The sequence below is a fragment of the Sorex fumeus genome, unplaced genomic scaffold (assembly GCF_029834395.1).
Source record: "Sorex fumeus unplaced genomic scaffold, SorFum_2.1 ptg000044l, whole genome shotgun sequence".
Classification (NCBI taxonomy): domain Eukaryota; kingdom Metazoa; phylum Chordata; class Mammalia; order Eulipotyphla; family Soricidae; genus Sorex; species Sorex fumeus.
The window spans coordinates 14,035,455-14,062,598 of NW_026606101.1; the positions used below are offsets into that span (position 1 = coordinate 14,035,455).

At 49.9% G+C, this 27,144-nt stretch overlaps 1 protein-coding gene across 4 annotated transcripts in view; it reads left to right on the top strand.

The window, feature by feature from the left end:
* The first annotated feature begins 861 nt into the window (after nucleotides 1-861).
* The window catches only part of LOC130030294 (bcl-2-like protein 1), a 52,024-nt gene continuing 25,741 nt past the window's right edge, over nucleotides 862-27,144 (top strand). The window contains exons 1-2 of one of the 4 annotated variants that reach the window (XM_056121540.1): nucleotides 862-1,001; nucleotides 2,440-3,136. In XM_056121540.1, the coding sequence (XP_055977515.1) occupies nucleotides 2,570-3,136 (567 nt within the window). In that variant the 5' untranslated portion in view covers nucleotides 862-1,001; nucleotides 2,440-2,569. Of the gene's footprint in view, nucleotides 1,002-1,865; nucleotides 2,131-2,439; nucleotides 3,137-27,144 lie in introns of those variants that run through there. The other 3 variants (XM_056121542.1, XM_056121539.1, XM_056121541.1) reach the window with 3 other exon arrangements.

The window sequence follows — 27,144 nt, forward strand, 5'->3', positions numbered from 1 at the left end:
CTCTGTACTCAGGAATTACTCTTGATGATGCTCAGGTAACCATATGGGATGCCGGGAATTGAACCCGGGTCAACCAGGTGCAAGGCAAAGGCCCTCCCCCCTGTACTATCGGTCTGGCCCCAGCATTCGCATTTTTGATCACCCAGTCTAAACTAGCTCCTTGCCCTTCACCCTCTCTACAACATCACTTCTTCATATTAGCCACTCTTTAGAATTACCTGGCTTGTGCATTTTCTTAGTTATCTCTTTCTCTCTCTTTTTCTTAATGGAATCCAGGGCCTCACATGCAAGACCAGTGCTCTGGCACTGAGTTGAGTCTATTCCACTAAGTCTCCAGGAAAGCAGGGCTGGATCTTGTTTCTGACTATTTTCAGCAATCCAAACGATCAGCATATATTGAATAAATTTATGCTGCATATAGTATGGGCCATACGCATTTGCATACATTTTTCGCTCTTAACAATTCTCACAGTAACTCCGCCAAGGAAAGTGGGCTTCATCCATTTTACAGTTAAGCACGCTGAGGCAGAGAGCAATTGAATTACCAACCCCGCTGGAAAAGAACTGGAACTCTAAGGTTCTTACAAAGCAACGCCTTTATATGAAAGTGAGGAATGGATGAAAAGCAGAGTGGAAATGGCAACGTCAAAACCTCCTCTTGGGGTTGGGGGCAGCTTTTGCATCTCCGAATTCCCCCCCGCTGTCGCAAGGGGGCGCGCCCTCCCAAGCCTTGACGCCCGTCCTCAAGGCGCGCACTCCCTTTGCGTCTCGGGCTCGCGCGCGCTGCAGCGGCACCGGAAGTGACTGAGCTTGCAAGTTCCCCCGGTCTCTTTCAGGGGAAACTGAGGCCAGCTCGTTCGGAAGAGAAAGGCGCGAGCCGTCCGCCGGGGAGGCCGGCCGGAGGGCGCGGCGCGGAATTCGGCACGAAGAGCCCTCGCGTCTGGACACCACCTGGCCGATGAAGGGGGGATGTGGCCCCCCACGGCTCGCGGGGCTTGCAGGTGAGAGTCCCGCCTCGCCCGTGCGTGGCAGGCGCCGCGCCCAATGGGAGCCCTCGCCGTCCCGCTTCCGTGCCGACCGGGCCCGCTGATTGGCTGCGCCGGGGCGGGCCGCCGGGGGCGAGACCCCTCCTCCCAGAAAGGTCTAGGGGGCGCCCCTGAGGGAGAAGGGTTGCCTAGCAACGGGGCGGTGGCCCGGCGGGTACCCGGGCGGGCGCGCCGGAGAAGCCGCGAGGCCGCAGCCCACCGGCCCGGGGCGTCGGAGCGGTGCAGCCCCCGGGTCCCCGAGCCCGCCCGTGGGCGCCAGGCAGCCGCCCGGGGCCCGTCCCCAGGCAAACGTGGTCTCCGCGGTGGGGGGCCTCGACCCCCGCCCCCTCCCACCTTGACCCGGGGAGCGGCCCGGCCCTCACCCCCTCTTTGTGCGGGGCGCCGGCGGCCATTGTGTCCGTGCTGAGGGGAATGGAGGAGCCGGCCGGCCGCCTGCGCCACGGCCGGGGCCTCGGGGGGACCCAGAGAACGCGGGCGGCGGCGATTCTGGGGTGTCCCCGGCCCGCGGCCTCCCGGGAAGGCCCGGGGATGGCCGTCCCGAAGTCCCACGGCAGGCCCGCCCTCCGCCCCCCGGCGAAACCTTGAGCCCCGCCGGGAAAGAAGCGGCTCCCGGGTGTCGGAAGCCTCACCCTGGGCGGGTCCCGCGATTAGCAAAAAAAAAAAAAAAAAAGGCGCCCGAAGCAAACAAACAAACAAGCCCCGGAGCCCGCGGCCGCGCCGCCGGCGGGAGCGTCCTCCCGGCTCCCAGTAGGAGGCGGAGAGCCAAGGGGCGTGCAGGAGCGAGGGGGCTGGGCTCCCGGGTGGCAGGGAGGCCGTGGCTCGGAGCGGCCGCCCTGGATCCGGGCAATGGGAGAGGAAACCGGCCAGGGGGCCGGCTCCCGAGCTTCGTAATTCCTGTGTCGCCTTCTGGGCTCCCAGCCTGCCGGGTCGCATGATCCCTCCAGCCGGAGTTGCTTTTTTGTGCCAGCCGCCGCAGGCCGGCGGAGTTACCGGCATCCCCTCTGCCACCTCCTTTCCCGACCCAGGATACAAAAGATCTTCCGGGGGCTGCACCTGCCCGCGGTCGCCCGAGACGGCTTTGAATGTAGGTGGTTGCGGGGGTGGGGGGAGATGGCTGGGGAGGGGGGTGGCTTTGCGAGGAGAAGGCGTTTAGGAGGCCAGGAGGAGGCGGTTTTTTTCTTTCTTTTTTTTTTTTTTTTTAAAAAAAAGAAGGCCGGTCGTGATGATTCAGAGCCCGCTGGTGCTTTCAATTTGACTTCATTGAAGGGCTCTTGGAAGCTAGACTCAGACCTTTCAAAGAGCCACAAAGGAACCAGTTCCGGTACCTGAAGGGGGAATGGGATGTTGTAGGGTAAATGGCATGCATATTCATCATTTTTCTTTTCCCCTGAAGCTCTTTCTCTCCCTTCAGAACCTTCTCTTGCCTTGGGATCACAGAAGAGAACCAATAAGCAGATACCAGACTCGGCAAGTGAGCAGGTGTTTTGGACAATGGACTGGTCGAGCCCATCCCTATTATAAAAATGTCTCAGAGTAACCGGGAGCTGGTGGTTGACTTTCTCTCCTACAAGCTTTCCCAGAAAGGATACAGCTGGAGTCAATTTAGTGATGTGGAAGAGAACAGAACTGAGGCCTCCGAAGGGACTGAATCGGAGATGGAGACCCCCAGTGCCATCAATGGCAACCCATCTTGGCACCTGGCGGACAGCCCCGCGTTGAATGGAGCCACCGGCCACAGCGGCAGCAGTTTGGATGCCCGGGAGGTGATCCCCCTGGCAGCAGTGAAGCAAGCGCTGAGGGAGGCGGGTGATGAGTTTGAACTAAGGTACCGGCGGGCATTCAGCGACCTGACGTCCCAGCTCCACATCACCCTAGGGACAGCATATCAGAGTTTTGAGCAGGTAGTGAATGAACTCTTCCGGGATGGGGTGAACTGGGGTCGCATCGTGGCCTTTTTCTCCTTCGGTGGGGCACTGTGCGTGGAGAGCGTAGACAAGGAGATGCAGGTATTGGTGAGTCGGATTGCAACTTGGATGGCCACTTACCTGAATGACCACCTAGAGCCTTGGATCCAGGAGAACGGCGGCTGGGTAAGCAAACCCCCTTATTTTGTTCCTTTTCTTTGGCCTCTAGTTTGAGAGATTCTTCCTCTCCCCCCGCCCCACCCCCTCCCCTCGAACCCCGAACACACCCCCCTTGCTCCATATCTTTGTGGTGCTGGGTAATTATTGGGGATATATTGATAGCTAAAGAGATGTGACTGGCCTCATGCACCGCAGCAGCTGAACTTCTGAAACGTAGATGGTCCTAGTTCTTGAAGGACCAGGCATCCTGCCCTTTTGTACGTGTGTTCCAGTTTCTCAGCAGAGGAGAACAACCTGTATGTTCACGTCCCTTTGAACCAGGGCGAGCAAGAAGTGGGTCCTGTTTTCCCCTTACACTGAAAAGAATGGCCCCTGATGCAAAGTGGGGTCATTCATGCAACACCTGGAGAAGGTAGAGAGCTTCAGTGACCCACAAGCCCCTCCATTTGGACTCCCCAGGGATGCAGGGATGGCAGTCCTGTAATCCAGTCTTCCCCAAACCAGGCTTCCTTTCAGAGAATTGGTGTCTGTGTTACTAAAGCAGTGTATGGTCAGGCAGGAATGAATAGCTGGCTGAATTGGCTGCCTGGCAATTCTGGCTTCAGGGTAGTGTCAGTGGGCCAGTATGCTTGTCCTGTGCCCCTGTACACATCTGCTCTCGAGGGTGCAACCAACTTTCTGTAAGGTTGGATTGTTTGTGGAGAGCCCTTGCTGTGTCACACATTAAGCCCCGGGACTTTGCACCTCACTGCCTGGGGTCGGTTGGGGAGCTCCAGCTGTTCGGCCTGTTGCTTTCCGGCCAGAGCCCCGGGGCCTCTTCATCAAGCACTGTTTGTTGGCAAAGCAAGAACCCAGTTTGTGGGGGCCTTGGCACCTGGCTACAGAAACAAACCGACATGGGTGCAAGTTCCAGCCCTGACACTTAACTAGCTGTGTGCCCTTGTAAGCAAGGCCAGTTTACCTGCACCTCTGTTTCATTCAAGCGGGGGATGGGGGGGGGGGATGTGGCAAGTTCTCCTAGCCTTGCAGAGTCTTGTAATTCTTGGAGATAACATGGACACAGTGCAAACTTAGTCTGCTGCTAGAATAAGTTTGCTGTAGTCGTTGTTACTGGTCCCAGACACACAGTGGGCCCAGGGAGTCAAGCCTCATTTCTTTCCCAGCGTGGGAGAATTCTGACCATCACCAGTTGAGATGATTTCCCCTTGGTCACCATAGGCAATTTTTGCTCTTCTGCAGTAAACTCAGTCATATTTCCTCCTCAACACCCTGCTTTAATGGGAGGTGCAGGGCTTATGAGAGGTGTTCTGTTCTCTCAAGGCCCAGAAAAAAATGAACAGGCTGTAGAAAATAAGTCATCTATTGAAGGAGCTGAGGTGGAAGGGGCCATGCACCATGGACTCAGGAATGGCTGGAATGCAATTATCCGTAGGCTGGGCCTAGGGCGTGGCAGGCACTTCAGTTCAAACCACTGAGCTAGTTTGTCCTGGGACTCCACCCCCTGCCTTATTTCCCATTTCTTTGCAACTTCATCGGGTCTTCCCTGCTGCCAGAACTTGTAGGAGGCAGCGGGGTCAAGTCAGTAGAGGTCAGATGACTGGGGAGGTAAAGGTGGAGGGCTCTCAAGTGAAGGCTGACCAGACTTGAAAGTCATTCTGTAAATGAACTCCCCAGGGGGATAAATGATTAAATAGTTCCTGTAGGTTTGTGCCGTGACCTCTCTTATTCCCTCCTGCTTTGAATCTCTTTGGGGGCAAATATTTGTTCAGCTGATTACAGGAGGGACAGGATTCCAGGGCTTCAGACACACCCTCTAAGGCATCTCCAAGTAGTCTTGGGCCATTTGCCCACTCTGCCTGACTATTGTCTTTGGCCGGTGGTCATGATATCAAAGTGGTTGTTGCCAGCTCTTAGCAAAAGGCAGTCTGAGAGAGGTGCCTGGTCTGCCAGCCAGCCTCTGCAGAGGGCGGCACCCAGACCAGAGGCCTGCCAGCCACTTGGTATTGTGTGTGGAAAGCGGTTTCTGACACAGGAAAGCTTGGCAACTTCTTCAGATTGCATGAGATTGAAATTCCATCTTCTGTGTCTTTGCCGAAGAATTATCCGAGCCCGTTGGACAACATACCGAATGTTACTTCCTCTTGGTGAACAGAGGGGATGTGTGCAGAAGAGCCAGTTATATCAGAACCATTTCTGGGCACTCATTCTCCCTGAAGCCAGGAGGTAAAAGACATTTGACCAGGAATCCTTTGGGTAACAGTGACCTGCCCACTTCCTTTTCGGGTGCCATCCTGTTTGAGCTGCACACAAACTGGCGACTGGAGTGGTATCTCCTAACCTTCCTGGAGGCTCTGCTTGGGGATCGATGAGTGTAGGAGTTATGAGCCATCCCACCCTAGGGAATGCTCTAAATTTAGCATCCCAGTAGGAAGGGGAAAGGAAATTAGCTTTTATGGAGTACATCTTAGATGTTAGGCATTGTGTTAGGTCTTTTATTTAAGCAGACAAAATTTATTTGCACATCTATGAGGCAGGCGCTGTGCTAGGTGCTAGCCATAAGCCAGACGTGGTGTCTTCCTTCACAGAAGTGACTTGCTACTTCCTGTCTTCCACACACACACTCCTACAGTAGATTCCCAGTTGACAAGTGAAACTCCTAGTAGCTAAGTGGCTGACCCCCAGGGGTCCCTCAGCCTGTAATGAAGTGAGAATTTATGTCTAGATTGGCCTACCTCAAAGCCTATACTCTTTCCATTAGTATCAGGTTGTCCGAGGAGGAATAAAGTGACCTTGACATATGGCCATGGAAAGCCAGGGATGCTCTGGGACCAAGGAGGACATGACTTGTGGATTTGCCCCCTCTGGGCTGTGGTCCTGTAGTTGCAGGAAGAATTGTACCTTTTGCCATCAGTAGCAGGTTTCCAAAGATGTGTGGACAGCCTCTGAATCTGATTCTGGCAAAACTCAAGTTGGTACCAGGGTTTTACACAGTCATAGTAGGCTTTTTTGCTAGGGCTTATTTTTTTAATTTTAATTTTAATTGTTAATAACCCTCTCAGATCTTTCCAATAGATGAGGATGGCGTGCGTGTGGGAAAAGGTAGCGTGACCCAGGTATGCCTACTTCACCATAGGTGATACCCCCAAGACTCATAGTTCCAGACTCATAGCCACACTGCCGCCTGCCTGGAGTCACCTGGCAACATGCTGAACCTGTTTCTCTCTCTTGTCAGTCAGTCTTTCCTACCTATAAAGTGGAATAATGGCAGCCAGCTGCCATGGTTGAACTCTAGTAAAGGATCTAGAACAAAAACTCTTCTTGTGCCTTAATTGTAGGGTGCAACTGCCTTTTTTAATAAATGAGCGACCTGCCTCTGAAAACTGAACTTTGCCCCCAGAGTATCTCAAGACACAACTCCTCTAAGATAGTCACCTAGAATGGTGTCTGGTGTGTCCTTCCTCACAGGGAGAGAGTGATTCTGGGGCTTTCTGCTGGGAATGTGGACAATCCAAGAACCCAGGTTGGCCAAGCCACTTGGAACAAATTGCCCCTGGGAACCCCCCTGAGCTTGATGGAAACACCATGGTTGAGAGCAATGAAGAGAAAACATAAATTTCCAGCTTGCATGGTTCTGTGGTCTTCTAGTTTCTGTTGGTTTCATTCTACCTACTCTGGCACCTTGGGTATAGAGATGTGCTTAGCTCAAGCATCTCACCGACCTTTGCAGATTTAAGCAGCTGTTGGCAATTCTGTGGTTTTCTTGGGGAAACCCCATTAGAAACCCCAAACGTGGAAATTTTTAGTATTCTCATTCAGGTCCCAAATGAAGTACAAGTGTTTCAGGGGCTCCCCCTCAAAACACCCGGTTCTTCTGGATGAACATTTGAGGTTGCTCTTAAAGCACTATTGCCAATCACTGGGTTTTCTAGACTTTCTAGGGCTGAATTCCCCAGGAGTGCCATGAAGCCCTTTAGCTTCTGTTTGAAAATTACCCGGGTAGTTTTTCAGGGGTGCCGGCAGCACCCAGAGGGACTTCTTGACTTTCGTGTGGGCAGCCACCGGATTTGTTTGGGCCGTAGGAAGCAGCACTTGTCAGCTGTCCCTGCCCCAACAGGGATTTGTCCTGAGGCCGGTGGGCGGACTTGCACATCCTCTTGTGCTTGGCCGCCCTCTCATTGCAGCATGCTGAACCTTCCAACTTTGAGCTTGCTTTAGCAGTCATGATTTTCTCAGGTTTTAGAGTAATTCCCAGTGAGCCACTGTTGTACGGAAACGTAATCTCCTACTTTAATTAGCAGGGCCCCAGGCCCCCGCCCCAGCCTGATTCCATGGAGTCCTCCCGAAGGACACTCTTCTTTGAAGGAGTCACTCTGCTCCTGGATCTTCTCTGTCCCTCCAAGCCCACATTCTGTCTTCCCCGTTCCCAGTTGGCCAACCGGAGCCAGACAATCCCACTGGGTCCTTTTGTTTTAGCCTGGGGAAGAGAAGACTCAGGAGAATATGATCACTGGCTTCAAATATCTGAGGGAAGAGGGGCTAAGCCATTTTGTTGGCATAGTACCTGGAAGAACCGGACTAGGTGATCGGACAGTAACAGTGGTAGAGTTCAAATTGGTGTAAAGAAGACATTTCTAGCACTGCCGTATCTCTGCCAGGTGTAACAGCTTTCTGGGCACTGAGCTTGGGCATAGGTTCCTAAGGAAACAGATGCCCACTAAATTTCTTTCTTTATTTTTGTTTTTGTTTTTGTGTCACACCTGGCAGTGTTTTGGGCTTACTCCAAGCTCTGTGCACAGGGGTCACTCCTGGCAATGCCCACTAAATATCTGAAGAAATACATGAAGCAAGCCAGAAAAATAATAATGGAATTGCCCTTTTTCTAATCAGTTATTCATGAATTCAAGTGATGCTTTGAAGTTTTCACTGTGTGCCAGTCTGTCCTAGCTACTAGGGGTACAGCCATAAAGAGAACAGCCATAAAGAAAATAAAGTTTCTCAATTAAGGAGTAGCTCAATGGGCCGGGGCACATATTTTGTATGCAGGAAGCCTGGATTTGATCATCAGCTCTGTATGATCCTCTGTGTACTAGTGTTGCACCCACCACCATCACCACGCCCCTTCCCCGAGAAAATCCTAAGTTTCTGTCCTTAGAGAGCTCATAGTCTAATGGGGAAAAACAATAAGCATCTAATTATATGTACAGACAGTTAACACATACATCTATGAAGGAAATAGAGTGGGTTGAGACATAGTGCATGCCCAGCAAGGGAAATGGGGCTGCACCAAAAAATAATATTCCAGCCTGGACTTTGAAGGAACTGAGGAGGCAAATGATGTGGGACCTGTGGAAAGAGAATTTAAAGCAGAGGCGACAGACTCGGGTCTGCTTAATGTGTTTAACAGTGAGCAAAGCCAGTGTGGATGGAGAGGGAGAGTGGGGAAAGGGAAGAGGCTTCCAAGGACCAGTTCACATAAGGTGTTACTAATCATGAGGAGCACTTGGCTTTGGTTGAAGCCATGAGAGAGAGGGGCGCCAGGAAAAGATTTAGAACAGGGAGGATGGCATCAGGGAACCCAGAAAAGATGCTGGTGCAAACTCCAAGTAAGAAAGGGTAGAGACTTGGATCGGGAGGTAGAGGTGGCAGTGGTGCAGAGACTATGGAATGAAACTTGGCTTTTATATGGCTTATGGATGTGTCTACCCATCTCAGAAGCCAGACATTTTTTTGGTTTGTTTTTCTGGTTTTATTTTATTTTTGGGGGGGGGTCACACCCGGCGATGCTTAGGGCTTATTCCTGGCTCTGTACTCAGGGATCACTCCTGGAGGAGCTCGGAGACCATATGGGATGCTGGCAATGGAACCTGGGTCGGCCGCATGCAAGGCAAATGCCCCACCCTGCTATCCTATCTCTCGGGCCCCAGAAGCCACACTATTTTTTTTCAAACTTACAAACTTTTGTGATTCTGTTTCGGTCATACAGTGATCGAGTACCCATGCCTCCACCAGTGCCATTCTCCACCACCAGTATTCCCAGTATTTCTCCCACCACCCCCTTCCCCATTACCCTGTTCCACCCCCTCCCTCCCCCCCTTCATGGCAGGCACATTCCCTTTTACTTTCTCTCTCCTTTTGGGTGTTATGGTTTGCAATATAGGTACTAAGGAAGTCACACTTTTTAACCCCTGTGAGATCATAGATCAGGTTGAAATAAAAATAGATATTCTTCAGGAAGCATTCTCTCCTTCAGTGATGTCCACTATAAGTAGTATTTCTGCCTGAAGAACTGCTGCATGTCTGAGTTCCAGTCCCTGTGTCTAGTCCCTGTGGCTGACTGTGCCAGCTCCTCAGCCTTGGGGGCAACATGGCAAATACCCAGTGAGGCATCCTGGGATGCATAGATCTGGTGCCATGCTTCTTGCATAAGTTTTAAACTCTTCACCACATAACTCACGCCAGAGGCCCACTCACAGACCCTTCAGCAGCCTTTCTCCTTTTTCTTTTTTGCTTTTTGGGTCACACCCAGCAACGCTCAGGGCTTATTCCTGGCCCTGCGCTCAGGAATTACTCCTGGCGGTGCTTGGGGAACCATATGGGATGCTGGGGATTTAACTTGGGTGGGCCACGTGCAAGGCAAATGCCCTACCCACTTTACCATCGCTCTGGCCCTCTCCTTTTCTTATCTCTCCCTTTCTCATATCCTTGGGGCGAGTAAACCCTAACTGTGCTCCTGTCTTGCCCCCCCCACTCCCCCCTCCCCTGCCGCCAACCATGTTGGTATTAACTCTGGTCTTGGATGGAAAACAGAATCCCGGGTTTACTCTCAAGCTTGCGGGGTGGAGCTGTGCACTGCCTGCCTACATCCCCCTCTGTGAGAATGGAGGGTTTGTGTGGACAGGAATCCTGCCTCTCACCAGGCTTCCGGCAGATTCCACCCCTGGGATGGGTATCACATGAGGTATGTTTCAGGGTCGCTCTTTCCCGTCAAAAACCTCAGCCCTAAGAGCGTTCCAGTGTCAAGGTAGGGTGAGACGCTGGAATGATCAATGACCCCACAATCCTACTCCACGTCTATGTAGTACTGTACGTGCTGTCGACCCTGGCTGAATTGGAGGTAAGCAGGAAGGGTGTTGTCTCCGCCTCACTGGAGGGAAATGGGTTGAGAAAGATGAACTGACTTGCCCAAGGTTATATCAGAAAGACAATGCAGGATTTGAGTTTCCAAATCTAGACCTATTACTTGCTGTGTGACCTTGGGCAAGTCTTTCTCTTGTAAAAGGCTATAATAATAGCTCCACACTCTGATCCTCCTTTTCCTGAAGATTTAGTGAGCAAATTCTTGTCTTCGGGCTTTCGGACAGGTAACTCATCAGCCTCAAACAGCCACCGCGTCCTAGGTCTCCTTCAGTCACATGGACTGGCTTCCCATTTATTATATATTGATTTTTGCGAATAGCGTTTTTGTAGAAAGAAACGGCCTTTGGGACCTTCTCGGACTTGGTTTCATCCCTGATCAGACTCTCGGCCAAGCTGGAGCCTTCCAGCGAGTTCCAAGCTACAGGGTTTTTTGGGCAGACTCCAGAGCTCCCCTCGGAACTAGAGGTTTTTCTCTGGCTCTTCAGGAAATACCATTGCAATGACTTCCATGGACTGCTTCCTGTCCCAGCTCTGTAGCCGGATTCCTGCTGGCGAGAGTGTGGAAACTGGAAAGTAATGTCCCTAGAGGCTCCCAACCACCCCCACTCGCTACTTTTTTTCCCTACATGCCCTGCCTTTTTCTCTGTCATTTCTTTCTTCGCACCCTCACCCTTCACCTAGCCTTTTTTATTTTTTTAATCAGCTCACAAGAAAATGCATTTCCACTTAGTTCTGTCAGACCTTTCCCAGAAGCCCCACGATAGAAGGCTTGGTTTGAAATCATGGGTTCTCTCCATGGCTCCCGTGCTCGGTAGCAGTTTCAGTCCCAGTGTCCCCTTTAGAAGGACATGACGCAGGTTACTTCACTGCCTTTTGCCATCTATTAACCCGTTTTCTCCCAGGTGTCCCAGCCACTACTGCGCCTGACGGATACCTCAAGCCTTCTTCAGGTTAGGCACACACAGATCCTGCCTCTGGGCACTGGATGACCAAGGGTGGAGCGAAGCCGGTCTGCCTCCCTTCCCCCCAGTCACCTTTGAGGAGGAAACTAGAAGGTTGAAAACCTTGCTGGACAATCATCTGAGGAATGGGAGCTGGCCTGGGAGGGGATTGGAACGCACTCAACTATGCCTCAGATCCTTTGTTCCGCTCTTGAAAGGGAAACATTCCCCTCCCTCCTCCCTGGCCACACACACGTGCCTTTGTTCCCCCGAGTCAGGCGGGGCTGGGAACACTGTGTCCCTTCCAGGGAGCCTGACTTGCCTCCCCAGAGGCTGGTCTCCTGGTCAGCAGGACAGGGATTTTGTCAGGAGCCCCTGGCCTCCTCTCTGCTCCATAGTAGGCTTTCAGGGACAGGACGAGAACTTGCCTGCAAACAGCTGTCCAGGGACTTCCCTGGAATTATTCCATGGGATGCCCATGTCCCAGGATTAAACAGTCCCTCCCTCTGATTCCACTTGGTGATTAGTATTATTGTTAACATTACTATTAATAGCACCTAACATTTATCAAGTGCTTACTCTGTGCCAGGCATTGTTCAGAGTGCTTTATATGTATTAATTTATTCCATTCTCGCAGAAACAGTCTGAAGTAGATACTATTATTATCCCCATTTTGTAAATGAGGAAACTGAGGTACAGAGAGGTTAAAGCAGTTTTTGCAGGGGGCTGCGGATGTTAGCTCAGAGGTTGATCATTTGCCTTGCATTGTATGATTACTGACACTGGCAGTGCAAAAAATAAGTCAATAAAAATCAATATAAATAAAGCTCAGCAGCTTGTGCAAGGTGGCACAGTCAGTCAGTGGCAGAGCCTGGAAAGGGAGCTTCCAAGCTCCCCCTTTAAACACTGCTGTGCTCCCCTCCTCCAACTGCCCCAGTGTCTGGATGATGTTGGCACTTCTCCAATGCTCAGTATGTGACAGGCCTTTTACCAAACGTCATTTATAACACCAACAACCTTATCATTAAGGACACAGATTTGGGAGGGCTCAGAGTCAGGGTTTGAAACCAAGTCTGCCTGAAACCAAAGCCTGTTCTTTATCTCTAATGCTTCTTAAAGACTCACGAGGTGGGGATCTGGGGAGGTCGATAGGGGTTACCGTGTGCCTTGCATGAGGCCGACCCATTTCAATCCCTGCCACCCTGTATGGCTTTTGAGTTCTGGCAGGATTGATCCCTGAGCACCACTGACTGTGACCCCAAGACCAAATAAAGAAAAGAAACAATTCACAAGATGTAGTAGGTGTCATCTTCAAGTTCTGGTGAGAGAACCAAGGCTGAGAAAAAAGGTGGCATGTTCACTTAGGCCTCATGCTAATACCCAAAGGGCCTGGAATTCAAACTATTGGGATATTTGACTTCCTAACTGACTTTCCTTTGTATCTGTCATTCCATGGTTGTGGGTGTGCTGAGACCCAGTACGGGAGGAAATTTAGCCAGGAGGGCTTCTCCCCCAGTCAGGTGCAAGGTCAGACTGAGAATCTTTCAGTTGTTTGTTTGGGGAACACACACGGCGGGCGATACTCAGGGATCACTCCTAGCTCTGCACTCAGGAATCATTCCGGGCGGGCCTGGGGGACCACGTGAGATGCCGGAATTGAACTCGGGTCAGCTGTGTGCAAGGAAAGTGTCCTCACTGTACAGTCTGTCCGGCTCCTCTGTTTCAGTGTTTAATCCAGTGTGATCAGTATTCCCTGCCTCCTTGCTTGAAACTGTCCTCGGATCTTTGGTTGGTTTGTTGACTCCTTAAGTGCCGTTGAGGGTTTTGTGCATGCTAAGTGATGGGGGTTGGGGGCAGGAGCGACTGTGGATACTGTGGTGAGTGGGACAGGGTCCCAGCTCTTACACACTTGAGTCAGGTTGTGGTAGCCTCTGTCCATTCAGTGTTAGCCTCCCAGGTACACCAGGCAGGTTCATGATAGCGTGTATTGATGCTCCTCAGCACACCCATAAGGAAGACTCCGGGCACAAATTTGCTGTATAACTTGATCTCTTGCTGGTGGTGTAGCACTAGGCAAATGGACTGCAAATTCTCAATAAATCTAGGAGAGTAATTCTAACCTGCCAGGATAAGCCTGGCTTTAAGGAGAGACTAGAATGCAAAGAGGGGTTGCTTTTGGTAATAATGACATATTCTGTGTGTGTGGAGTGTTGCTGTGTCAGGTGCTTTATTTATCCCTTGACATAATTATCTTGTCTGGTTCTTAGAATTCTGGTGTGAAGAAGGAGAATCCAGACCTTGAAGAAGCTCCAGAATAACACTCCTTGTAAGAGACAGAGCGGGGTTTGGCATCGAGTATCTGTTGCCAAAGTCTCCCCTCGTGCCACTGTGTCCTGGCTTTGCTGGGGCCTGAACTGTCTTCTTACATCCTGACTACATAGCACAGGCCCAGCCTTGGTCAGGGCTCGGGCAGGTTGAACTTGGAGGGAAGGGGAGATGATACTAGATTCAGGTTAAGCTACAGAAATACCTTTTAGGAAAATACTTGAAGTGGTAGGAAGAGACCCCCAAAACTTGGTGAATGGCTCCAGGCACACTGACAAATCTATAGGGTTCAACAGTGGAAGAGATCAGGGCCCCAACCATAGTACAGAAGGGTGGGCGTTTCTCTTGCATGCTGCTGACCCGGGTTCGATCCTTGAGTGCAGAGCCAGGAATAACCCCTAAGCATCCCTGGGTGTGCCTCCCCACCAGAAAAAAAGTGGAAGAGATGAGAGCCACTGACTTCCTTCCCCAGGTGGGTCCCAGGCCTCTGTCAGGTAGGCTTCTTCCACCACAGCTCGTCAGTTGACTTGATCCAGAAGCTTCTAGTCTCAGCCTCTATCATCAATATCTCTCCTTTGGCCAGTGCATATCCAACCCAGAGCCTCCTCTGCGCCCTTTGTGAGTGGGAAGTATCTAGAAGAGGAGAGGTTATTGGAGATTGGAATATTAGTTTTCTGTGTGGCTTTGTGTCTTGGATCCCAAGACCTCGGTTTCTTTCTTTTTTTTTTTTTTTTTCTTTTTTGGGTCACACCCAGAGGGCTGGAGCAATAGCACAGCGGTAGGGCGTTTGCCTTGCACGCAGCCAACATGGCCGACCCTAGTTCGATTCCTCCGCCCCTCTCAGAGAGCCCGGCAAGCTACCGAGAGTATCTCACCCACACGGCAGAGCCTGGCAAGCTCCCCGTGACGTATTCGATATGCCAGACACAGTAACAACAAAGTCTCCAATGGAGACGTTACTGGGCCCGCTCGAGCAAATCGATGATCAATGGAAGGGCCTTTACTTTACTTTTTGGGTCACACCCGGACATTGCACAGGGGTTACTCCTGGGTCTGCACTCAGGAATCACTCCAGACGGTGCTCGGGGGACCATATGGGATGCTGGGAATCAAACACGGGTCGGCCGCATGCAAGGCAAACGCCCTACCCGCTGTGCTATCACTCCAGTCCCCAGACCTCCGTTTCTTAAACTGAAGATAATAGCGGTCTCTTCCTCTAGACTTCAGTGTTTCTTCTGCCTTGATCACTCTTTCCCTGGATCCAACCATGTCTTGTCATGTAGGTTAACAGTGTTCACTGGCTGGTCTGTAGATTGGTACCAGCCACAAGATAAAAAAGGTTGAAAACCACTGGTCTACTGCAGTGTAGTCTGCAGACTGGTGCTCAGATAAGGCCCGTCCTCAGTTGCAAAGAGGGTTGAAGACCACTGATTTAAGCCCCCTCTCTAGAGATCATGCGTGTTTACATGTTCTGTCTGTTCAGCCCGTGGTAGACATTGTTGCCTATTAGGAGGATGTGGAGCATAAGTACTCTCAGTCAGTGAAAAGACTTGGGCAAGGTCAGGCTTGGTAACTAAGAAGCCCGGCGGACAGACCTGGAGGATAAAATGTTTATTAAGCATTTGGGAAACAGGAGACAGACTAGCTCGCGCTGAAGAGGGTCTAGGCTGGCAGTAAAGAGAGGGATGATGGATGTGGAGAGAGGCATCTGTGCAGAGTGGGCTGGGCTGCAGGGGAGAGGTGGAGGGCACCAGTGAGTTGCACCCGGGCCTCCAGGAACCCGGGAGAGAGAACCCTTTGCCGTCCAGGGCACTGCTCGCTGATCTGCAGGGAGATTAAAAAGCCAGAGGCACCTGCGACCTGTGGCTCAGGTGAGCTGCCCTGGTTGTTATTTTGGGGCTTCAGTCCAGGTGCAGATTCAAAGACTTGATTGAAGCCTTTTGGCAGCTCTGGACTGGGCAGGGTAAACATCACCTGTCTCTCCTGCCACCTGCAGCAACAATGCCAGGAGGGTGCCCTAGGCAGACCCACGGGGACCCAGTTCCTTGCCGCCCTTGTGGAGCCCCCAGGAGAGGCCACTCCTTCCCTGCCCCACAGCTCGGAAGGGCTCAGGTAGCCGTAAGGTGCCTGTGCCCACGAGGGCACTGGTGGGGGTAGGGGAGGAGCACTGGGAGCCGTTGACAGCTGGGCCCAGCTGGGGGGAGGGGTCAGCTTGGGAGCAGGTGCAGATTTCGGGGAGGGCGGTGCCTTAAGGGAAGTAGGGATCTTGGTAGGCTGCAGAATTTCCCTCCCCCATCCCCCAGCCACAGCTGGCTTCTCCAGGAACCTGATGACCTAGTTACAGTGCTTAGAAATCGTTAGCTTAGCTTGCAGTTCAGAGCCCTGCCAGTCTCTCTCCTGAAGTTTCTTGGGTCCAAAAGGTACCGAGACATTCCCCTGAGGGAAGAATACACGCCATAGCCAGTGTGCAGGCTGCTTGCCCAACAGAGGAAAGGACCAATCAGGTTTCTCCTCTTCCTCCCTCGTGGGTTCCGCCTCTGTCCCCTTCTGTCTCTCTCAAGAGGGTTAGTGGGTGGCAGATCGAGTTCACAAGCTTCTTCCCTGGAGATTCAGGGGAAAGAGGGAGGGAGGAGAGAGAGAGAGAGAGAGAGGGAGGAGAGAGAGAGAGAGAGGAGTCCTATTGCCCTAGGGAGAGCCTGAGCATACCTAACCATTCCCTCCTCCTCACCTTCCCATAACCGTGTGATATAGAGATGGTGGGAGGGGAGGAAGAAGGAGGAAGAATCTGTTGGGTGTTTGGGAGGCCCCAGTCCTCCCAGGCAGCAGCTGCTGCTGGTATTTCTGGTGTCTCCTTGGGAGAAATTCCATCACTATTAAAGAATCAGGTACAGAATTTGACAAACCAGTGCTGAGTCCTTCTTGCCCTATAGTTATCCTCGGGCAAATTACTTAATCTCCCCCAGCCTTAGTTTCCTCATCTATAAAAAGGGGATAATAATATATGGTGCTTTTCTTGACTTTTGTGAGCATGAAAATAACTAGTAAGCTATGTGGAGCATTTAGCATGGAGCCTGGCATATAGTAATTACCCAGTATGACAGCTACTATTACTGCTATTATTATCAGAGTGCCTTCACAGGTGATCAAGTTGCTGTGATTGCTATTGGAGCTACTCTCTGAGAACAGACTTTTAGGCTGGCAAAGTACGTGGTTATTCTTCGAACCAGGAGCTTGGCGGTTTTAAGATTTCTGAAGCTGGGGACCTTGGCTCATCACCTTGTTCCCCTCTTCCACCATAGGGGCCTCTCCTCGTGCTTTGTACACAGTAGGAGTTTGGCTAATGTTTCTGATAAGGCACTTGGCACGGGGACGTGGTTGGTTTTTTTTTTTTTCTTTTTTCAGTCTTTGCCAAGTGCCTCCAAGAAGTCGGGGCCCTTCTTTCTCTGCTCGGTTCACCACTGCATCTCTGAATCCGGCCACAGCACCTAGAAGGCACACAGTTCTTCTCCACGGAGTGAAAACTCGATGAGTTGAATATTTAAAGTGCGTAGGCGCATGCCTGCCACACAGTAGGTGCTTGACATGTGTTTGAATGATTAAGCAAGGTGTTGTGGGGACTCTGGAGTTGTGCCAGGATGGTCCCACTCCTTGTTTGCTACATGGCCATAAGCCTCTTGCCCACGCTCTGCCTGTCGCCTCATCTGTTGAAGAAAGATAACACTGCCTTCCCTTCCTCGTGGACTGGCAGTGAGGCCCAAGAAGATGATAGATGAAAAAGCACTTTGAGAACTAGAAATTTTTGGTCTTGCTGCTGCTCCTGGACTGAAGTCACAGTTATAACTTTGTCTTTCTTCATTTATCCGACAACAAGCATTTGGCCTTTTTTTTTTTTTAATTAAGGTGGCGTCGATTTACAATGTTATAAATAGGAGTGTCAGGAGTGCTTTTTTGCACCTCTTCAAAAGTAAGTTGCCACGCCACGCCCGCCTCCAAAGTGCCAAAATCTCTCTTGGAATCTCTCCGCCTTTTGCACCCCTTCCCACTCCAGCAGCCTCTGTTTTGTAGTCTGAATTCAAGGATTAGCTTTGGATTGCTTTTTTTGTATTCTCTTGCCAACAAGCCTCTCCCTCACCCCCTTTAAGTTCTGTGATAGTTTTCTCACTTATATTGTTTCATGAATTTGGGCAAGTTGCTGTACTTCTCTAAGACTGGACATTTATAAGATGGGAATAGTCATTTTATAGGATTGTTGGGAGAAAAGCTAATTCAGCTTGTTGAGGGTAGAAACTGTATCCTTCTCACTATTTGGTATAGCACTTGAAGCCTAAGTGTTTAGTAACTGAGGTATTGAACATGAACATGCAGGGGTGCCCCTGCAGTGTTTGGTGTGGAGTGAAAACTCACCACGGGGCTGGAGTACAGTGGGGAGGGCGCTTGCCTTGTACACGGCCAACCCAGGTACGATCCCTGGCACCTGTATGCTCCTTTGAGCACCGCTGGGGTAACTCCTGAGTGCAGAGCCAGGAGAAACTCCTGAGCACCACTGGGTATGGTCCCAAAACAACAGAAAACTCATTAAGTGTTGGGTCCTTCCTTCCCTTTTCTGGAAATTTGGTTATTCAGTGATTCAGCCATTAGTTGCTTTGTGCAGCCAAAATTACCAGGCAGGATCAGACCTTTGAGTGTGACTCAGATAGGAAGTGGGAGAGATGGGAAGTAGAATTGTTAACTCCAAAGCCAGACTCTCCGCGCCCCTGTAGGCTGGACGCCGAGTGGCAGCTCTGAGCCAGCCAGGATCAATGCTGCTCATGTATAAAACTGAGGCACAGTGAGCCGCACCCTGTGTTTACCTCTGATTCAGAACAAGAACAACCACCCCTTGTTCTACCCACTGTCTGGCTGCTGCACTTTGAAAAGAATTTCCCTGTGCTCATAGGACCCACATTCATGTGGAACCCTAGGGGTTACCATACCAAGGAAGTCCCCAGGGTGTCACTTAGAAATGGCTCAATGGGGCAGGGTCCAGGGAAGGAGCCCAAGACTAAGCTCAGGGTCTCCTGGGACCAGAACAAGCAGCAGGTGCAGGCACAAGGCCCCAGGCCGGTGCCTGGGTGATGAAACGAAGAGATGTGTAGAAGCAGACAAGAAAGAAGTCAACCCAGGGGCAACTGCCTTTCTGTCCAGGGAAGCCGAGTTTCCAGAGGACCCTAAGCCTCGTAAGAGGAACCTGTGGAATTCTAGAGCAAAGCCTGCAGTTGGCATGCAGCTCAGCATCTTTTCTCAGGTCCCTTTTGGCGAAAGATACTCTTCTGGGCTCCTGCCTAGGGAAGAGCTTCAGGAACATGGCGATATAAACAATAAACTCCCTTTCCTGGACCCCTACTACGTGCTAGATGCGGGCTGAGGGCTTATTAAAGAGAATGGAGTCATTTATTGCTGCAGCTTGGAGCTCTGGGGTCAGACAAAGCCGAATTTGAATCTGGCCTCTGTCACTAGCTATTTGATCTTAGACACATTTCTTCCCCTTTCTGAGCCTCAGTTCCCCTATATGAAGAAAAAAAAAAGATATTAATAATTACTGTCTCATAGGGTTTTTTGAAAGATGAAATGAGATCATGCATGTCAAGCTTAGAAGAGCTGTCATAGTAATTTTAATAATAGCTAACTAACATTTATTGGGGCACTTACATTTAAGTAATGTGTTAATTCATTGAATTCTCGAAACAGTAGCATTGAGGTAGGTTGTCTTACTATTCTCATTTACAGAGGATAAAAGTAAGACATCGTGAAGTTCAAGAATTTGTCCCCAAGTGCACAGTTAGTAAGGGGTGTAGAAATGACTTGAGCCCAGGCAGGCTCATTCTCCAGCTTGCATGTCTTACCTATGGGCAAGGCAGGCTGGAAACCACTGTTGCTGTTACTTTTGTGTGCAGCATGGTAGCTGTTTGTGGTTGTTGGTCTCTCTGCTGAATTCTGATCTCAGCGAAAGCAAGAAACCCATCTTAATCACCTTGCATCCCCAGAGAGCAACGTAGTACTCATAGTACTCATTAATATTTGCTTAATGGCTGAAAAATTCCCTCTCTTCATTAATCAATCAGTAGCTCTTTATCGACCATTTCCTGTAGGCTAGATTTGAGCTAAATCCTGGGAGGAATGCAGAGTACAACCATGCCTCTGTAAACGGAAGATTGGGTGTGGTGGGGGGGGAGGAGGAGCATTCCAGAGCACTGTGTCATTGGTAGAAACTTCCACACGGGAGGCAGAAACAATACAGGTGGCCTGGGGATGTTTTCTGAGCTGGGATTCCCACCCCACCCGATTGGGCAACTCCCTGCATCTCCGAAATCCCAGCCCAGTCCAGACCACTCTTCTCTCCTAGTGGGGAGGATGCTTCTTTGATGCTGTCATAACTTACTCCAGGGAGTCCAGAATGATTCCCACAGCCAGTGGGGGCAAAGCCAGAAATTTGGAGCTGGGAAGGGACATTTTTTAAAAATCACCCTTGGGGTCCAGAGAGATAATACAGCAGGTAGGGCTCTTGTCTTGCACACAGCTGACCTTGTTTTATCCCTGACATGCCAGGTTGTCCTCCAAGCTCCTTCAGGAATGACCCATGAGCACAGAACCCAGGAGTAAGCCCTGAGCATCACAGGGTGTGTACCCCCCCCATCCAAAAAAAAAAAAATCACTCTTGCCCCAGTACAGCAGCCAGAGTGATCTTTTAATTTTTTCCCCCTAGTTTCTGGCAGAACTTTATTACTATAGCTTTAAAGTCCAGGGAAAACATCTGGTCTATAATGTCATTAATAAAATTAATTTAGAAGAATATTTTGGAAGGAAAGTATACTAATTTCCTAATTTTCTCATGCTAGGATTGAAAACAAAAGACTAACCTAACAATATTAATGATATTTGTGTGATATTAATGAAAAAATATAGATATGTGTGTGTTTACTAGTATAGACACCTTGAAGAGAACGCAAGGTTCAAGTGTGTATCATCATAAATAGCAAATATAAGAAAAGCCAGTTGTCTTCAGAGTGATCTTTTAAAACACCAAGTTTAGGGGTTTTGTTTGTTTGGGGGCCATACCTAGAGATACTCAGGGTTTGTTCCTGGTATTTGCTTAGGAGTGACTCGTGATAGTGCTGGGGATTCGAATCAGGGTCAGCAGGATGCAAGACAAGTGCTTAACCCTTGTGCTATCTTATCTCTCCAGCCCTTGGTGGGTTTTTTTTTAGTTGTTTTTGTTATGTTTTGGTTTTGGTTTTTTGAAACATACCCTGCCTCACTCTGAGCTTACTCCTGGCTCTGTACTCAGGGATCATTCCCGAAGGGGTTTGGGGGGACCAAATGGATCGAACCTGGGTTGGACACACACAGGGCAGCAAAGCGAAAGCACTCTACTGGCTGTACTATCACTGAGGACCTTGTTTGTTTGTTGTTTAATAGGGTCATTCCTCAAGATTCTCCAAGAGGGTTATGGGATGCAAAGGATTGAATTAAGGTTTGGTTTTTTTGGGGGGGTGGGTCACACCTGGAGATACACAGGGGTTACTCCTGGCTCTGCACTCAGGAATTACTCCTGACGGTGCTCAGGGGACCTTATGGGATGCTGGGAATCGAACCGGGGTTGGCCGCATGCAAGGCAAACACCCTACCTGCTGTGTTATCGTTCCAGCCCCTGAACTAAGGTTCTTCCACAGGCTAAGCATGTTCTCCACTGCCGCCATGCTTGAAAGAGCTTACAGTGCTAGGGATTGAACCTGGGGCTCCAGCCCTCTGAGCCATCTCCACAGGCCCTTGGAGTCTACACACTTTTGCCTACAACCTCTGCATGCTTGGAGTAAAAGCTAGAGTTCTTACCAAGGTCTCTGATGCCTGCACCACCTGGAACTTGCTGCCCCTCCACCCCTGCTCATCCCTCTCCGGACTTAAGCCTCAGGGGTTCTTGCTGTTCCTGCTTCCTGGAATGCTTGTCCCTGCCTGAGAGACTTTGTAGTTACTAGTCCCTCTCCCAGGGGGAGTGTAACGGCCCTCCTGCTTGCTTAGCTCTTCTCTCCATCCATCCTCTCACAGGTCATGTCCTCCAGAAGTCCTCTTTGATCTTTGGTTCTAAAGTAGCCAAGCTACTTTTAAATCATGGTCTGTGAATATAAGACTTTTTATTTAAAGATTTTTTTTTAAAAAACACTGTGAGATAGGGGACTGGAGCAATAGCACAGCGGGTAGTGTGTTCGCGGGCGACCCAGGTTCGATTCCCAGCATCCCATATGGTGCCATGAGTGAGCACCTCCAGGGGTAATTCCTGCCATGCAGCGCCAGGAGTAACCCCTGTGCATCGCCAGGTGTGACCCAAAAAACAAAAAAATAACAATAATAAATAAAAAATGTTTCAAAAATCACTGTGAGATAGACCTTTATAAAGCTGTTCATGATTAGGTTGCAGTCATACAGTGTTCCAACACTGTGCATTTCCCAGCACCAGTGTCTCCATTTTCCCCTCCCATTACCCCTACCTTCCCCCGCAACCTACCTCTCTGCAGGCACTTCTCTCTCTCTCTCTCTCCCCCCCTCCCCCCTTCTCTCCCCCCCATCTCTCCCCCCATCTCTCTCTCTTCCCTTTGGGGAATTGTGGTTTGCAATACAGATACTGAAAGGTTATCGTGTATATCCTTTTACTTGTAGAACTCACTTTTACTATCTTTTTGTTGTTATTGTTGTTTTTGTTTGGGGCCCACTCCTAGCACTGCTCAAGGTTTACTCCTGGCTCTGCACTGACTCTTGGCAGTATGCAGGGAACCATATGGGATGCCGGCTATCAAGCCTGGGTCAGCAGCGTGCAAGCATCCTACCTGCTGTACTCTTGCTCCGGCAGTTTTTTACCAGCTTGTATTTTCCTTCTAGTACCAACTTTTGTCTGAAATGGTTTTTTGTTTTTTTCCTTCTTTGGGGGGGGAATAACAGGGACTCTTAGGCCACACCCAGCAGTGCTCAGCATTTACTCAAGGCCTTGTGCTCCAGGGCATTATATACCTTGCTGGGGATCTATGCCAGGTTGGCCCTGTGTCTTAACCCACTGTACTATCTCTTCAACTTTGTTGTTGTTGTTGCTGTCTTTTCTGTTCTGCTAGGATATAAGCCCCATGATTATAAGAACTTGGGTTTTTTCATTATTTTATCTCCAGGGCCTAAAAATGCTCCTTGCAGGTTGTAAATATTCAGTGTATTATCTTGTTAATTATTTTTGGGATCTTCCAGGCAGTGCTCAGACCCCAGTCACCTCTTCCAGCTGGACTAGTGGTTCAGTGTCCCAGCATGCGGTGTAGTGCTGTGAGGCCCTGCTGTGTCAGGGATGACAGGTCACTCCAAAGGTTTTCATTTCATACATGTGGAAACTGAGGCCCAGAAAAGAGAAACTAACGAGAATTGAGTGTTCTTTTAATTTACCTTTTAAACACTTATTAAATGCTGAGCCACTGTACTTAGTAATTTATGTACAGTAACAAGTCTGACAATGGAGACGTTACTGGTGCCCGCTGGAGCAAATTGACAAACAAAGAGGACAGTGCTACAGTGATCCCTGTTACAATGAATTATTTGAAACTTCATTTTTTTGTTTTGGGGGGGTGAGAAGTGTTGGCCATGTCCTGTGGTGCTCAGGACTTACTTCTGGCTCTGTGCTCAGGGGACTGGAATGCAGTGCCTGAGGATCAAACTGGGGTCTACTACATGTATGCCACTATCAACATTTAAGAGAAAACTGGAACAACTCATGTTTTAAAAATTGAAACCTCTGTTATATAGAGTAGGAGGCAACTTAGGAAAGTACATGTAACCAGAAGGATAAAATTGTTGGACTGTCAAGTGGGAGGAAATGTGGATTGAACAAGAGCCAGCTCTAAGGTTAGTTCACATAAATGGTCCTTTGTTTGACCTGAGCAAAAGTTTTTGGACTTCTCTCTGTGTGTCTCTATCTCTCTCTCTCCTTCCTTCCTTCTTTCCTTCCTTTCTTTTCTTTCTCTTCCCCCGTTTTTTAATCTTTTCAATTTTTTGGTTTATGATAACAGCTAAATTATTCATATTATTGAAAATAATGGTTTCTTAAAATGAGTTATAGGGGCCAGAGCAATAGTACAGAGAATAGGATGTTTGGCATGCAGCTGGCCTAGGTTCAATCCTTGGACCCTCTATGGTCTCCCAAGCCCACCAGGAGTGATCTCTGAGCACAGAGCCAGAAATAAGTCTTGAACACCTCTGGGTGTGGCTCCCTTCCCAGCCCCCCACGTTTTTTTAGTTATATACACAACCTTGGGATTTTTCAGGACTGCACTTGATAATTGAGAATTGGCTGGTTTCCTCCCTGCATATGAGCTTGGATCTTGGACTGAGGCAGAACAATCTCTTCTGCCCTTTCATTTACCAGAGGGGCCAGTTCAGCAGGTAGCCCAGCCCTTGGCCCAACCCTTTCTGGTCCAGCCATCTCTGTTTCAGTGAAAGTGTTTTCCTCAGAACTATTGCAAACCCAGTTCTGCTCTAAAGACACTTCCAACTGAATCAAAGCAAAGAGACACCCCAGTCCCACCCCGCCCCCCACTGTCTTAAAAATAGAGCATTCCTTTTTGGTATGGTTATTGGGCTGGGGGTGTCTGGCAGCACTCAAAAATGAATACATAGAAATCAGTGATAATAAAGACAGGGTGGTTTTTTTGTTTGTTTTTGTTGTTTGTTTATTTTGGGCCACACCCAGCGATGCTCAGGGATTCTCTTGTCTCTGCACTCAGGAATCCACTCCTAGTGGTGCTCAGGGGACCATATGGGGTGCTGGGGATCGAACTCAGGTCAGCCACATGCAAGGCAAGTGTCTTAACCTCTGTACTATCTCTCCAACACAGTGATACTCAACTTTCACAAGACACAGGATCTTGGGGAAAACCACCAGTAAATGCTAGATGCCATATAAGAGAAACACTTTATAGAAGAGGTGGGATTTGTGCTGCTGGGACAGAGGGCGAGGGCTGGCGCTTCCATGGTGGGGAGGCCGCGTCCACGTGAGCTGACCGTGAAGGCTGCATCCAACTCTCAAGAAAACCCATAAGCAGCAGAGGTCTAGTTTGGAGTGTCAGAGGGACTCTGTTATCAGGTAATAAAGCCGAAAAGATTGACTGGAGTCAGGTGTGTGGGGACTCGAGTGCCAGCGGAGGATTCCTAGTCTCTCCTCAGCAGCCCTGCTTATCCCAGGAAATGAGTCATTCATTGCCAGGCATGGCCCACTCAGGACCAGCTGTCAGCCCACTGATTCCCAGGTAGCAAGCCGTGCTCGTGGTGGAAGCCAGATCTTGAGCAGACAGTGGATGCAAGAGCCAAGGTTGGGCTTCTAACCATGAACGCATCCCACGTGCATTCTTGCAGATGTTCATTGAGCACTAACTATGCCAGGGCCTGTGCTAAGGGCTGGAGGCATATCATGAAAAAGATAGTCAAGGAGGCCCAGGGAGATGGTCCCACAGGTAGGGTGCTTGCCCTGCATGCAACCAACCTGCGTGCTTATGAGCACTACCAGGAGTGATCCCCGAACACTGAGCCAGAAGTCAGCCCTCAGCACCGCTGGGTGTGGCCCACCAACAGACCAAGATAGTCTGAGGAAATTGCTCATACTCCTTAAAATGACTACACCTCGAAATGAGCAAAAGATGATTTCCGATGGAGGAGTTGATATGGTGAAGAAAGTAAAAAAGTGAAACTGAATAATGGAGTATCTGAAAAATCAATTTCATGCTGGGAGGTCAAGGAAGTGATGCTCATACTGAGATCAAGGAGGAAGAGCCAGCCTGGAGGACGTTAAGCAAAGGTGTTGCACATGGAGAAGCAGGCGGGATTGAACGTGGCTCTTAGAGTTTAGGGGTCTCCCAGATTTTCAGCTCTGATATTGGCGGGCTTCTTCTGGGTTTAGTTTTCCTTTGCCGCAGGTGAAGGTGATCTTTCCCACCTCTCTCACAGAGCTACAAAGGGAACATAAAGATGGGTACCAATCCCCAGTCAGGGACTCCGCATGCATTTTCTCATCGAGTTCTCCCCCGCTGTCTAGGTGGTAATTGGTCTGTTGACCTCAGTTTTGTTGGCAATGCAGAAATTGAGGTTTGGTGAGAGGCAGTTGAATGTCCAGGGTCCTGCAGTTCTGACATCTTAGAACCTGCATTCAGACCCAGGTCGGTCTGGCTCCAAAGCCTCTGCCCCACCCTTGGGATAAATGAAGCATTGTTAGTTTGGAATTCGCAGAAAGCTGCTTAACAAAATTAGAGATAAGGCAGTATCTTGGAATGGGGGTCTTCCCGGATACCTACTAACTTCTGCTCATCTGCAGGAAAATGCCCCCAGAGCCTGGGGCTACTGTTCGCCTTTGCCAGAGGCATGTTTGAATTTAGCCAGCTAAGTAGCCCCCAGCTTCCTGCTTTTACCATCTCAGCTGCTGGTCAGGAGGTTTGGGAAGGTGACATCATCTAGCTGAATCAGCTGCAGCTTCTAGACACATTAACGGGAACTGAAAGTCATTGCCCCTTCCTTCCCGCTCCGTACGTCTCTCTGTACATCAAGGTTGGGGTACGGGTACTTCACCTGTTCTTGTCTCTTGACTCTAAGAGTGCTCCTTGCTTTTAAGAGCCAGAAGGTGTATTTTTTCAGAGAAAACTGTCAGTGAGGCTTCTCAGGCTAAGGGAGTGCACCCTTGGTATAGAAGGGTCTTGGCAGGGTCTCACGGCAAGAACTCCTTGTCATTTTAATTTTCATCACCTGAGTCTAGGTAGGGTGGCAAAGGAACTGTTCTTTGCGGACTTTGACCTTAAGACTCTTAGAATCTGGTCAAGGGGACAAAATGATACAGAGCAGAGGGGTCAGAGTGATAGACTGGGGGTAGGGCACTTGCCTTGTACGTGGCAAACCCGGGTTCAATTCCTGGCACCACATATGGTTCCCTGAGCACAGAGCCAGGAGTGAGCCCTGAGCCAGGTGTGGGCCAAAAACAACAACAAAAAACGAACAAAGAAAAGAAATCAAAAGAAGGTAATAAGATGGCTTAATGCTTGTCATGTAGGCTATCAGACGGCACCTTACTCTTTGATCTTTGTCTCTCTCAGCTTTACTATGTTTGGCAATTTTGGGTTTGGGGGCTACTCCCAGCTTGGCATTCCTCGCAGTGCTTGGGGACCATGTGACGCCCAGGACAAGCCGGGGCCCCCTCCTCACCATGCATAGTGTGTGTTTCAGACCACCCCCAGTTGACTGTTTTTATGTATAAAATGACTTCACCAGAGTCTTACTCCGGGGGTCCTCAGATTGTTTCATAGTACACATACGCCACTCAAGGAGGCTCCTGAGTGTTAGCCCTTTAGGTTCTCCAGGGAGAGCGCCTTGGGGAAGGTGGGGGAAGGCTTGGAGCTGGACTTTAGAGTCTAGATAAGCTGTGAATGGATGCTAGGAGGAGCGGCCTGTTGAGTTGAAAAGACACTTCACATCTCTGTCATCTTCACCAGGTGACTACCTCTCGGAGTTTCTGTTACTCTGTGGAATGTGCATACTCCAGACTGGTGGCGTGATGGGGGTGCAGTGTTT